The 12,140-nt window shown below is 49.2% G+C and overlaps 6 protein-coding genes across 6 annotated transcripts; 3 read left to right on the forward strand and 3 right to left on the reverse strand.

Annotated features, from left to right (window-relative positions):
* Window positions 1-251: 251 nt before the first annotated feature.
* On the reverse strand, window positions 252-1,194 carry N7495_004219 (anticodon-binding domain-containing protein; the record flags this gene model as incomplete). Its single annotated transcript, XM_057206870.1, has 3 exons — window positions 252-356; window positions 445-925; window positions 1,064-1,194. 3 exons carry the CDS (start codon window positions 1,192-1,194, stop codon window positions 252-254), a joined length of 717 nt encoding a protein of 238 aa, XP_057064550.1.
* Window positions 1,195-1,783: 589 nt separating this feature from the next.
* Window positions 1,784-3,749, reverse strand: N7495_004220 (NADP(+)-dependent, decarboxylating phosphogluconate dehydrogenase; the record flags this gene model as incomplete). Its single annotated transcript, XM_057206871.1, has 4 exons — window positions 1,784-2,653; window positions 2,717-3,168; window positions 3,244-3,431; window positions 3,733-3,749. The coding sequence occupies 4 exons, from the start codon at window positions 3,747-3,749 to the stop codon at window positions 1,784-1,786; spliced, it is 1,527 nt and encodes a 508-aa protein (XP_057064551.1).
* A 1,109-nt stretch (window positions 3,750-4,858) lies between these two features.
* On the forward strand, window positions 4,859-5,950 carry N7495_004221 (RNP domain protein; the record flags this gene model as incomplete). The annotated part of the gene is made up of 1 exon (XM_057206872.1): window positions 4,859-5,950. The coding sequence occupies one exon, from the start codon at window positions 4,859-4,861 to the stop codon at window positions 5,948-5,950; it is 1,092 nt and encodes a 363-aa protein (XP_057064552.1).
* A 492-nt stretch (window positions 5,951-6,442) lies between these two features.
* On the forward strand, window positions 6,443-8,791 carry N7495_004222 (putative C6 transcription factor; the record flags this gene model as incomplete). The annotated part of the gene is made up of 3 exons (XM_057206873.1): window positions 6,443-6,922; window positions 6,985-7,485; window positions 7,544-8,791. 3 exons carry the CDS (start codon window positions 6,443-6,445, stop codon window positions 8,789-8,791), a joined length of 2,229 nt encoding a protein of 742 aa, XP_057064553.1.
* Window positions 8,792-9,054: 263 nt separating this feature from the next.
* On the reverse strand, window positions 9,055-9,821 carry N7495_004223 (Zn(II)2Cys6 transcription factor domain-containing protein; the record flags this gene model as incomplete). The annotated part of the gene is made up of 2 exons (XM_057206874.1): window positions 9,055-9,540; window positions 9,729-9,821. 2 exons carry the CDS (start codon window positions 9,819-9,821, stop codon window positions 9,055-9,057), a joined length of 579 nt encoding a protein of 192 aa, XP_057064554.1.
* A 552-nt stretch (window positions 9,822-10,373) lies between these two features.
* On the forward strand, window positions 10,374-12,106 carry N7495_004224 (carotenoid oxygenase family protein; the record flags this gene model as incomplete). The annotated part of the gene is made up of 2 exons (XM_057206875.1): window positions 10,374-10,463; window positions 10,517-12,106. 2 exons carry the CDS (start codon window positions 10,374-10,376, stop codon window positions 12,104-12,106), a joined length of 1,680 nt encoding a protein of 559 aa, XP_057064555.1.
* Between the last annotated feature and the right edge of the window lie 34 nt (window positions 12,107-12,140).

Raw genomic sequence — 12,140 nt, forward strand, 5'->3', positions numbered from 1 at the left:
GCATTTTCTCATGCGTTTGGCTCCGATAAGTTCCATGGGCACCATTACTGGCGGCCAGGGGCGTAAAATGATTTCTCGCATACCATGCCAATTTCCTCCAATCGTAAAATCATCCATCTCATAACTAGGGGTATTGCCATGAAGGGTACGTCGAAAGGGAAAAAGCGTCCCATACTTTCTGAAAATGCTCGAACGCAAATCCAAATAACAAATATCGCCATATCATCCAGATCCAGAAGTGCATGGGTTGTTTAGCCACCCTTGCGCTGATCACTCAAAGTGCGGGAAAAAGTGCTAGTAGAACCGATAGTAGCACTGGCGGTGCGCAGTTCAATCTTCTTTCTCTCCATCTCGAGCTAAAACGTTGTCAGTTTTCCTTGTCTCAGATGCAAGGGGAAAGGGAAGACATTTCAAATGGCAGATAGCTTAAATGCGTCAACTTACCACTTTGCGGACTCGGGCGAGGGCAGCTGTGTCACCCTTTATCAATGGGCGGCAGTCATCGACACGGTAGTATGGAGCAATAGAAACGGCATCGGCAACAATAATGTTTTGTCCGTCCCAGCGCGCGGGCATTGTCCGCCCAAGCGCATCAAAGATATCCTGAGCCTCGCGAGTGACGCCCTTTCCGCGACGCGCTTCTTGCTCCTGCAGCTCATTAACAGCTTTAGCCTCGCGTGCCTTCAATGCACGCATATCCAGAGCCGGGAGGCTAGACTGTGCGTCCGTCGGCTGAAGGCTTAGCAGATGAAAAGATTGGATCTGCGAGATGGGAAAGAGTTTGAAATCACCAGTCATATCATTTTTTGCTTTTAATGCCGCGGCTGGATTGGTGTTAATTGCGACGAGGTTGGTGATTGGGTCCGCGGCGAAAAGAGTTCCCTCGTATGTTGAGCTATTTGGTGCGGCGGTCGTGATGCGAAGTCTGATGGAAAACCAGCGTCAGTCTAAGGGTGTCTTGATATCGCAGATGTGAGGGCGAGTTCGATGAGTGCAAGGTGTATTCAAACAAAAACCATGCATCGATTGACGTGTAATGAATACGAGAAGGGTCTAAACTCACCGAGCACCGATTGACCCGATCAAAGTCCCGTCCATGGACACCGTGTTGGTTGCCATTCCGGTGCCTATCGCACTACCTGAACTGCCTTGTAAGCCTTTCTCAGCCGGATTCTGGCGTTTGTTCTCCGCCATGCGACGTGTGATGTGGGATGCGCAGGCGGTATGATTTCCCTCGTCTTCAAACGGGTCTAAAATCGCCGAGGATTGGTGAGGAAGAATTGTTTAACCGTCTGGGAAATCAGAGTCTTAGATACCAGCTCGGGACATTCGTCATAAGCAGATTGTCGATTGGCGTCGAGCTGTCTCACCTGTAAGCTCACTCGTCCACGAAGTCTGCTTGAATGTCCAGCGGAGAATAGGTAGGGATCTCCAATTCCGCGACCAGAGAAGGTTCAAAATAATAGAAATACAAATTAAGGTACCAGTGAAGCAGAAGAAAATGCACCACGGCCCGGGGTTATTGGAGGAAGGAGAGGGACGATAAGATGGACAGGGTGGACGTTGCCAACCCCCGATTTGGACTAGCGTGTTACTAGGCCTTAGGCACAAAATCCCTCCACACTTCAGTCAACGTCACCTAATTATGCAGTCTGGGCTCATTTGCAATACGAAAGAATAAATATTTCATAATGAACATGGTAAAGGAATTGATTCGTTACGTCCCACTCATGGTAGCTTCTAAATACATTGAACCTGATTTTTAATCCTCATAACTTCGCACTTATGCCTGGTAGGTAGAGGCAGACACGTCACCGCCGCGACCGGTCCAGTTGACGTGGACGTCCTTGCCCTCGGGGCGCTCAGCGGAGGCAAACTCGGGCTTGACACGGAAGGTGTGGGCACCGAAGTAGTCACGCTGGGCCTGCAACAAGTTGGCGGGCAGATCCTTGGTGCGGTAGCCGTCGTAGAAGCTGAGGGCAGTGGTGAAAGCGGGCAGAGGGATACCCCACAGAGCGGACTTGCTGACAACGTTTCTCCAGCCAGACTGGGCCTTGTGGATAGCCGTGGTGAAGAACTGGTCGAACAGGAGGTTCTCAAGCTCGGGGTTCTTGCGGTAGGCGTTGGTGATGTCCTTGAGGAAGACGGAGCGGATAATGCAACCACCACGCCACATGAGGGCAATGGAGGGCATGTTGAGCTTCCACTTGTAGTCCTTGGCAGCGGCCTGGATGAGCATGAAGCCCTGAGCGTAGGAGATAATCTTGGAGGCGTACAGAGCCTGCTCCAAATCATCAATGAAAGCCTGCTTGTCACCGGTGAAGTTGGGGGTGGGGCCCTCGAGGATGGCGGAGGCACGGCCACGCTCCTCCTTGAGAGAGCTGAGGCAGCGAGCGAACACGGCCTCACCAATCAGGGTGACGGGCATGCCGAGGTCAAGAGCGTTAATGGCGGTCCACTTGCCGGTGCCCTTCTGGCCAGCCTTGTCAAGAATCTTCTCAACAAGAGGGGTGCCGTCTGTGTCGTTATAGTAGAGGATATCACGGGTGATCTCAATAAGGAAGGAGTCCAAAACACCAGTGTTCCACTTGGAGAAAACATCACCAATCTCCTTGGGGGACAAGCCGAGACCGCGCTTCAGGATATCGTAGGCCTTTTGGCATCAGGATTAGTTACCACGTCCAATTTCCAAAACTTGGATTAGAGCAGAACTCACCTCGCAAATAAGCTGCATGTCACCGTACTCAATACCGTTGTGAACCATCTTGACGTAGTGACCGGCACCTTCGTCACCAACCCAGTCACAGCAAGCCTCGCCGTCGCTCTTGGCGGAGATGCTCTGGAAGATATCCTTAATGTGGGGCCAGGCGGCCTCGTTACCACCGGGCATGAGGGAGGGGCCGTAGCGAGCACCCTCCTCACCACCAGAGACACCGCTGCCGACGAAGGCAATGCCCTTCTCAGCAAGGTACTTGGTGCGGCGGTTGCTGTCGGGGAAGTGAGAGTTACCACCGTCAATAATGATATCATCCTTCTCGAGGTAAGGGAGAAGAGCCTCGATGAAGTCATCGACGGGTTGGCCAGCCATAACCAGGAGCATGACACGACGGGGACGCTTGAGCTTGGAGCAGAACTCCTCAATGGAGTGAGCACCAACAATAGGCTTGCCTAAAAACCACCAATTAGCCTCTCAGGCATAAGAAAAACATCCCTTTATTTTGGGACAGGGGACTAGGAGCGTACCCTTAGCTTCGTTGGCCAAGAAGCGATCGACCTTTGCGGTTGTGCGGTTGAAGGCGCAGACAGTGAAACCGTGGTCAGCAGCGTTAAGGATCAGGTTCTGGCCCATGACGGCCAGACCGATGAGGCCGAAATCAGCACTGGGAACAGAACGCGCCGGAGCGCCGACATTGATGCCGGCGAGACAGGCGCTAATAGTCAGCAACCGTGTTCTTGAGTCAATCATTAAAATAGGTTAAAAGTGAATGAAACAGAGAGGCTTCATGTAATTCCGAGGGAGCAGATCCACGAGAAAGCACCAATTTTGATGATTTCACAGAAAATAGTACACGATGCAACATCCATGATGTAGGTCGGTACAATTGAAGTGTGATCCATCAAGGCCAAGTCCTCGTTGATTGTCCAGGTTTGCATGAAAACAGGTGGATTGTGAATTATGTTTATGAATTGGGAATAGAGTCCGATGCCGGAGGGGAGGAAGATTGAACTTACACAGCTTGGTTGGCCATGATTAATGAATTGAGGGGAGGATAAGAGATAACTTGAAGATGGAAGAGTAAGAGAAGTGAGGGAGGGAAATGGAAGAAGAAGTAGGCTGACGGAGCCTTCCGTCATGTGGGACACTAAGACCAGCGGGGTTATGTGTACCGTGTATGGATGATATTTTGCTGAAGCGCCAAGTTCCGGTACAGGAGCAGAGTCGTCCGGTAACCTTACTCGGCCTCTGAATGCTTCAGGTTGATGATCTTTTATGGTTTTTATGTTTTTTTATTTTGCATTTTCTACAATGTCAGGCCATTGATCAATACCCAACTTCCAAGGTTTTCAACTACATACTTTATAGACGTAACATTGGATAAACCGTACTCCCTTAACATGTTGGGGAACTACTGTTCTTGACGCGGGGCAATGGAGGGGTAATGAATGATCTCATTGCAGAATAAGACCTATAAAAAGCCATATGTATACTCTGTGCTCCAGTACTTTGGTGCTCCGTCCAGTATTTACCCCCAGTAATTTATTCCATTTGAATACCATCCCAAATCAAGGCTTTTGAATTGCTTCTCCACGCATCGGTGAACTATTCCGGACTTGGTTTCGTCGGAAAAACTTCAGTTTGGTTACCGATGAAGCTCCACTAAGCAAAACTAGTCCATCTTGAGATTAGAGTGGGGGTGCTTTCTACTCAAGGTACGGAGTACAGTATTGGATAAATACATTCCACTTGCTTCTGAAGTACTCCATCCAAATTCCCGTGATATTAGATAGGCGTATTACGTCATGATCTAGACCAGGTCACATGATAAAATTTTCATTATGTAAACCTACTTCAGTCACCTGATTCTGTGTGTATTGTACGGTCTCCCACAGACTCCTTTAGCGTACTTTTTTTCGCATCTCGCTTTGTCTTTCCCCTAAGCCTCAATCTTTAACCCTCCACACTCAGCCCTCAACCCTCAACCTTCAACCCTCAACCTTCAACCTTCAACCCTCAAGTCTCTCCCCAATATTAACCACGCCAGTATCAAGACTTCAGGTCTGATATCTAGCAGAATTTGACTGAGCCAACAGTCAGCAGGTACGTTGGTCTACTACAGCCCAACTATCTTTATTCACCATGTCTTTCCCACCTCCTGCAGGTCAACAGACACAGCTTCCTCCTCGTCCCCCTGCATCCCAAAATGGTGCACATTCATCTGCCTACCGTGGAAATACGCCATACGGTCGTGGAAATGCGCCCGGCTTCGTTCATCCCGCAGCCCACAGCCACCACGCCCTACCCATAGGACCTCAACGACCTATAGGACCATCTCAGCCATATCCCGCTTTTAACCAACCCAACTTTAACCAGCCAGGTTCTGCCGGATATGCCGCCTATGTGGCCCCAACGATTAACTCCTACCCAGGAGCACCCTCCTACGGTGAGAAGCCCGCGGTCACTTATGGACCGGTGAACCCTTACGGACCGGCTGCTCCTCTCAGACCAACCGTCCATCAGACCCTGATCGGCCCCGTGCCACCCACATCACTAGCTCCAACCGATAGAGAAACTGAAGCGCTCGAAATTGCTCAGTGGCAATCTGCGTATTCAGAGGATCCGCCCGAAAAACCTGTCACCCCACCTCGCGTGGAAACCAGACACAATAAACGTTCTCTCATAGCTGTAAAGCGAACGGGTGGTGGCAAGAATTGGATCGACGAGACACTCGTCGAATGGGATCCCGCCCATTTCCGACTTTTCGTGGGCAACCTCTCAGGCGAAGTAACCGACGAAATGCTTCACAAGTCCTTTTCACAGTATCCAACGCTCGTGAAGGCACGTGTAGTTCGAGAGAAACGCACTACGCAAAGCAAGGAGTACGGTTTCGTGAGCTTCAGTGACGCAGATGACTACTTTCGAGCCTTTAACGAGATGCAGAAGAAGTACATTGGTAATCATCCAATTACCTTGCGTAAAGCTAAAGCCGATGTGAAGCCGGTTCGTGTCTGGGCAAATTACAAGGGCAAGGATGAGAGATATGCAGGCAATGTACAAAACGCAGCAAATATTGCCGAAAAAGAGGCCAGAGTCAAAGCCAGAGCTCAAGCTCAAGCTCAAGCTCAAGCCAAGACTGACCGGACACCAATGCCACTGGTGGTGCCCAAAGTGAAACATGATGGTGTGAAGAAGTCTAAAAAGACCAAGAACGGAATGAAGCTTCTCGGATAATCATCCTCGAGAGGGATACCAGAGAATTGATCCAAGAATGCCGCAAGTGACACTCTTGTCGAACATGTGCCAATTGTACTGCAGGGAACTTCCCACTTGTCGACAGCTCTATTGTCAACCTAATAATGTATGTATTATTTTCAGCAAATGGTGAGATTTGATATCCCAGATGCCGCAGCACCACTACTTTGTAGAACCATGACTGTTCCAGGTTTAGTATGTAAATTCAAGATTGATCTTGCGCGGTCCTCTAGAAATAAAGTCGCATTAGTTGATCCATCATGTTTCCAATTCCAATTCCAAAATCACTGCTAAAGTACTTGAAATATGGTGGGGTGCCGAATTCAACTGGTGGGCACCAACTGGCCCCACGGATTTCTTTCATAACCCCATTCTTCGTCTCCACCCAAAGTGAGCTAACGAATCTCACTCTTCTGTCAGCCTTCGACAACCAGAGATTTCTTATTCTAATACCTATGTGAATGTGTTGTCATGGAGGATAACGGGGACTCCGCTACCCAACCTCGATCTTCTGCACCCCGAGTTCGACTCAGCTGTGAGGCATGTCGCCAGCGTAAAGTGAAGTGCGACAAGCTGAGTCCTTGCACTAGTTGTCAACGACTCGGTTTCGTCTGTGTCCCTGTAGAAAGGGCCCGTTTACCAAGAGGACGAACAAGGAGGACCACTGAGCGTGCGACAAACACAGATAAAGAGTTAGCAGATCGAGTTGCCAAGCTCGAGAACCTCCTTAAACGGGTAGCCGCCGAACGCGACGAGTCGCACCTGTCACCGATCGCGCCCAACGCCAGTAACCCCAAGGCGACAAAAGTAGATATTGAATCATGGCGCGTGAATAATGCGGAGCCTACAGATCCTCAGCCTGGGCCTGTGGTATCTAAGCCCAACTCGGTTCGCTCCCGCCCGGAAAAGTCTTACATTGCAAGTTCATTTTGGGAAGATATTATGCAGCAGGTGAGTCAGAGGGTTTTTTTGCGCCCAAGTCTGCTAGTTTCATGCGCTAATTTGCGTGACAGACGCAAGAATTGAGAACAGTTCTCGATAATCGCTTGGAGCACGACCAAACTGAGTACAAGACGTCATCTGGGTTCGGGACATCTCTTGTAGGGTCCGAAGGCACAGAGAGTGCTCTCTCTCACTCAACTGATAGCTCTCCGCAATCTCACAAAGGAGTGTATATTTCCCCTGATATCAGAAGAACGCTGTGCGAGATTTACATACGAAACGTGGATCCTCTCTTTAAGGTCCTGCATAGGCCTTCTCTATGTGCCTTTCTCTGCGAAGATAAGCCGTATCTGGACTACGAGCAAGGCCACCAGGCTCCTGCTACGTTAGCAGTAGCAGTCTATTATGCCGCTGTCGGGACTGTGGATGATGCGCAGTGTCATTTGATTTTTGGCACAGATAAGAAGACCATTTCTGCCGAGCTCCAAAAAGATACAGAAGCTGCGCTGATCAAGTCGGATTTCGTGACCACCGAAGATCTCACTGTGTTGCAAGCTTATGTCATATCACTGGTAATTACAATCAACAGAAACTATGCACATTCAGTCTCACTCTGACTTCCTCTACCAGCTTGCTGCTCGTTGTCAAGATCAAAGTCGTCGCGTGTGGACTATGATGAGCATGGCTCTTCGAGTCGGCCAAGCCCTCTGTCTCCATCTGCCAGAACCACCATTTCACGTCAATGTCTTCGAGCAAGAGATGCGCCGGCGCTGTTGGCAGGGCATCGGCCTTTTGGACCTTGCAGCCTGTCTCGACCGAGCATCCGAACCGATGATGAAGACAGCATGGCTTCAATCACACCCGCCATCAAATATCGACGACGAGGCAATCTGGTTCGACATGGAAGGGCCCATCCAAGAACAGCCAGAGGGTAAATTCACAGACATGACGCATACGCTGATCATTGCAGCTGCACAAACTGTAGCCCGAACACTCGCATTTTCCGACTTTATGGAGTCGTCCATAAAGACCATGACTTTACGACAGCAGATCCTGCTTGACTTCCAACAAAATGTATCAAATATGTTGAAGGGAAGCAGTCCCGATCTGATACCTTTCCATTTATATTCGAGACGGACCGCGAACAGCATTAGTGTTTGGCTACATCTAGGATGTCTCCGCCCGATACAACGCAGTCCGAATTTCACTCCTCCCCAAGTTCAAGGCGACAGTCTACTTAAATTAGCTGCGGACAACCTGCAAAGAATGTCGGAGGTATACAACGACCCGGCGCTCGTACAGTGGTCGTGGTTCAACTCAATGTGGGTTCCGTGGCATGCTCTCGCAGTCGCACTAGCCGAGTTGTGCGTCTGTAAAAACCCTGCAACCATGAACGAATATTGGCCCATAATGAAGAGGGAATACCATCGATCCAGCTTGACCATTGCAGACTCCCAGCACGGCATGCTCTGGCGCCCCCTTGAAAAACTCATGAACCAAGTGATAGCCCGAAAGAGAGAATTGCTAGGCAACGACATAAGCGAGTTTTTCAACGACGTACTCGATCCAGTTTCAATGGAAAACCCGGTCATCTACACCAGCATGGAGCAGCAAAATCATATAATACCGCATGCTCAGCATATGCCCTTGGACCAACATGTGACCAACTACCCAATTGACATGGGAATGACTGTTGCTGCTGGCCAGCAGACCAGTCCTGTATTGGAAACAACGACGGAATTTGAGCAATGGCCCAACTTCTGGGATACAATGGATTTCGACGCAACTCCTGTTGCGGGCGAAGGGGCCTGGGCAAACTATGAAAATTTTATCGGGGATGTATACGATAGCGCGGAGAGCATATTTTTACCACGATAGTTCGATTAGATAATTCGGACTTGGACTCAGGCTCGGACTTAGACTAGGACTCGGACGCAGACTAGGACTCGGACTCGGACTAGGACTTGGAGCTCCCGGTGGCGTGCATTCTCACTTAGATATCCCATGTATTTTATTAAAGGGGCAACGTGATTATTATTATTGTTATTGATGATAATCATTTTTCATTTTTGACAACCTCCTTTGTCTTTGTCAAAATGTTATCAATCAAGTTTTGTTAAATAGATCTCAATTATATCCAGTTAGGGCCGGCGCGGCCAAGTACTCATCGGAGGGTAGAAGCTCGACGGCCCAAGATCCCACTTTGGGGAATCAATAATGTTGTCCCGATCTTCGAGGGCCAGTTGTTGCTCATCTGTTGAAGTCTTGATTGCAGAAGGATAGAAACTTTGAGGCCCAAGACTCCATGTTGGCTGTTCACCAACAACCATTTCGTTGTTCTGCGTCTCGGGCTCCTTTGCTGAGATTGTTGCAGCGTGCTGTGTATCAATATCCATTCCCTGATTCTCAAGCCTCACCGCCTCTCCCGAGTTTGCTGTAACGAAACTTGAACTCTCTCCATATTCAAGAAGACGTTCATAAGTACACAGTCGTCCGCGTTGATCACACTCCGCACATGGATTTGTCCCACTACAAGCCTTCCTAAGACCGGCGCAACTATCACAGGCACGCTTATGCTTCCCACCTCGCTGAGTTCCGGGGATATCCTGGCCACTTTGCAAGCGAGACTTGCACGACTTCCAATGTCTCCGCAGGGCATCGCTTATAACGCTGTCAGTTGAGTTCTTGTTTTACTTGTTTGGCGCCAAGCACCTACCCTCGACTAAATAGAACGCCACAGAACCGGCAAACACATCTTTGATCGGTATCTGATAGATAATTTAGTTGATTATTTCGATAAATGGAATATAAACACACGAGTCAGTAAATGTCGTTTCAAGTGATCCAAGCGAGTAAATGTAGAGGAACACTCGTCACATTTCCACTTCTCCTGCGGGGCGGAATCCATCCGATAACTTTGACTAGACCGCTTTGAGAAAGGCGAGGCGAGAGATACGAGCCAAAGGCAAAGTCCTCGATTTTGGTGCTTCGATCGTTAATCAGATGATTTGATTCGCTCTGAACTTGGCTCTGGATTCGATTGAATGTGAAGAATGGGCGAGGATTACGGCGGGTGAATCCCGTTAAGCGAAGCCGCTAACTCTCATCGTTCATCATCACCTTATGGTGTCGCAGACCTTAGCCAATGAAAAGATACTATTTAGTATTTGAGATGATAATCTAGAAATGGTACTACAGAGTAGTAAAGGCATCGTCTTCACCTCATGTTACTGTTGTTCTCCCTTCTTATTTTGACCGTCGCCATTCCCCCACCACGAAAGGCCGTTCATCACGACGCACGGATCAAATCGGGTCCATGGATATATACAATTTTGTTGTTGCTGTGAGTCTCCTATCTAAAGTAGTATAAAGGAGACGCGATTCCTCCTTCAAACCAGATCTAGCCGGTCTTTAGACAACCTCAACTTCTCAAGTAACTTGCTTATGCTTCAATCCTTCAATGTCTTCTCTTGAATCCAACTCTCCTCTAGCAGAACCTAGTAGCTCAAAATCTGATGAGCCTTGGAACAACTGGCCTAATGACAAAGGGGTAAGTCGTCGCGGCCTTGTGGTTGCTGTCAAGTCACCATCTAACCGATATAGTTTGATCCCGAATATGAACAACGTGAGCCAGTCGAGCTTTCCGTGACTGGACACATTCCAGCCTATGCAGCTGGAGTTCTATATCGTACTGGACCGGGAAAAAGTCAGGTCGAAACAGAAGATGGCCAGCTCTTCCAGCTGACGCACTGGTTCGATGGCTTCACTCAAACGCATCGTTTCCAAATAATTTCAACAGACACTCAAACACGAGTGGTGTACAACTCACGCTTCTCAACTGATGCTGCAATTGATTTTGTCCGAAAAACAGGCAGATTTGGCAGATTTGGCTTCGGTCAGGAAGCAGACCCGTGCAAGTCTGTGTACAGCCAATTTCAAAGCGAATTCTCGTCAGCGACACCGCCTCACAGCGATGTGAATTATCCCAATATTGGTGTTACTCTTTCGATCAACATGCCCGGACTGGATCCCCATCCTGAAGGCCAGGACCGCTGGAATGGAATTCAGAACTTGTATGCAAAAACCGACTACAATGCTTTCAAGAAGCTTGACCCGGAGACTCTTGAGCCTATCGGCCTGGCTCAGCAGGGGGACCTCCATCCAGACCTGACTGGTCCTATTTCAGCCTCACATGCCCGCTCGGATCCTATCACAGGTGACGTCTTCAATTTCAACCTCTCAGTGGGCAAAACTTCTACCTATCGCGTATTCCACGTTTCTGCTTCGACCGGAAAGACCACCATCCTGGCCACTTTCTCTGGTGTCCCTGCATACATTCACTCCCTATTCATCACGGAAGACTACGTGCTTCTTTGCGTTTGGAACTCACACGTTGATATCACCAAGTCAGGCAAGATGTCCGTGACCTATTCAATCTTGCCTCCAGATGCCTCCGAGCCCGCAACCTGGTATGTAGTAGACCGCAAGAACGGCCAAGGTCTCGTAGCAACCTACGAAAGCGAGGCTTTCTTCTGTTTTCACACCATAAATTCGTGGCAGGAACCTTCCAAAGAAGACCCGAAAAATTTCGACATAGTCGCCGATCTAGTCCGATACGACAATTCGGACTTCATCCACGCTCTGCTCTACGAACGCCTAAAGTCCTCTCTGCCCAGCGCGAAGGAATTCGCCGCAAATAGAGACGCAGAATCGCGCTCGACTATCACCCGTTTCCGCCTTCCAGACATGTCGACAACACCTACCTCCGAGATCAAAAAGGCTACTATCGAGTGGTCTGCGGCAAAGTCTCTGTCCCCTGAGCTGCCGGTCATGAGCACTAAGTTTGTTACCCGTCAATATCGGTACTTGTACTCTACCACCTGGCGTGGAGAGTCTACTCTCACAGATGGGATTATGAAGTTCGACTGTGATAAGTTGGAGTCTAGTCTGTGGGCTTGTCATGGCCACTCGCCCGGAGAGCCTATCTTTGTTGCGAACCCTGATGGCGTCAGTGAGGATGACGGTGTGCTTTTGAGTGTTGTGCTGGATGGTGTGGAAGGTACTAGCTACCTTCTCTGTCTTGATGCTCAGACTATGGCTGAAGTTGGACGGGCTAATGTTAATGGAGCTGTTGGGTTCGGTTTCCATGGACAGCATGTTCCTATTGTTGGCCTGCCTACTGGTGATTATTAGTTTGCTCTTGAGTGTTGAGCAGGTCGTTGTTTCC

Source organism: Penicillium taxi (assembly GCF_028828555.1).
Source record: "Penicillium taxi strain IBT 34144 chromosome Unknown utg000003l_segment0_segment0, whole genome shotgun sequence".
Lineage (NCBI taxonomy): Eukaryota > Fungi > Ascomycota > Eurotiomycetes > Eurotiales > Aspergillaceae > Penicillium > Penicillium taxi.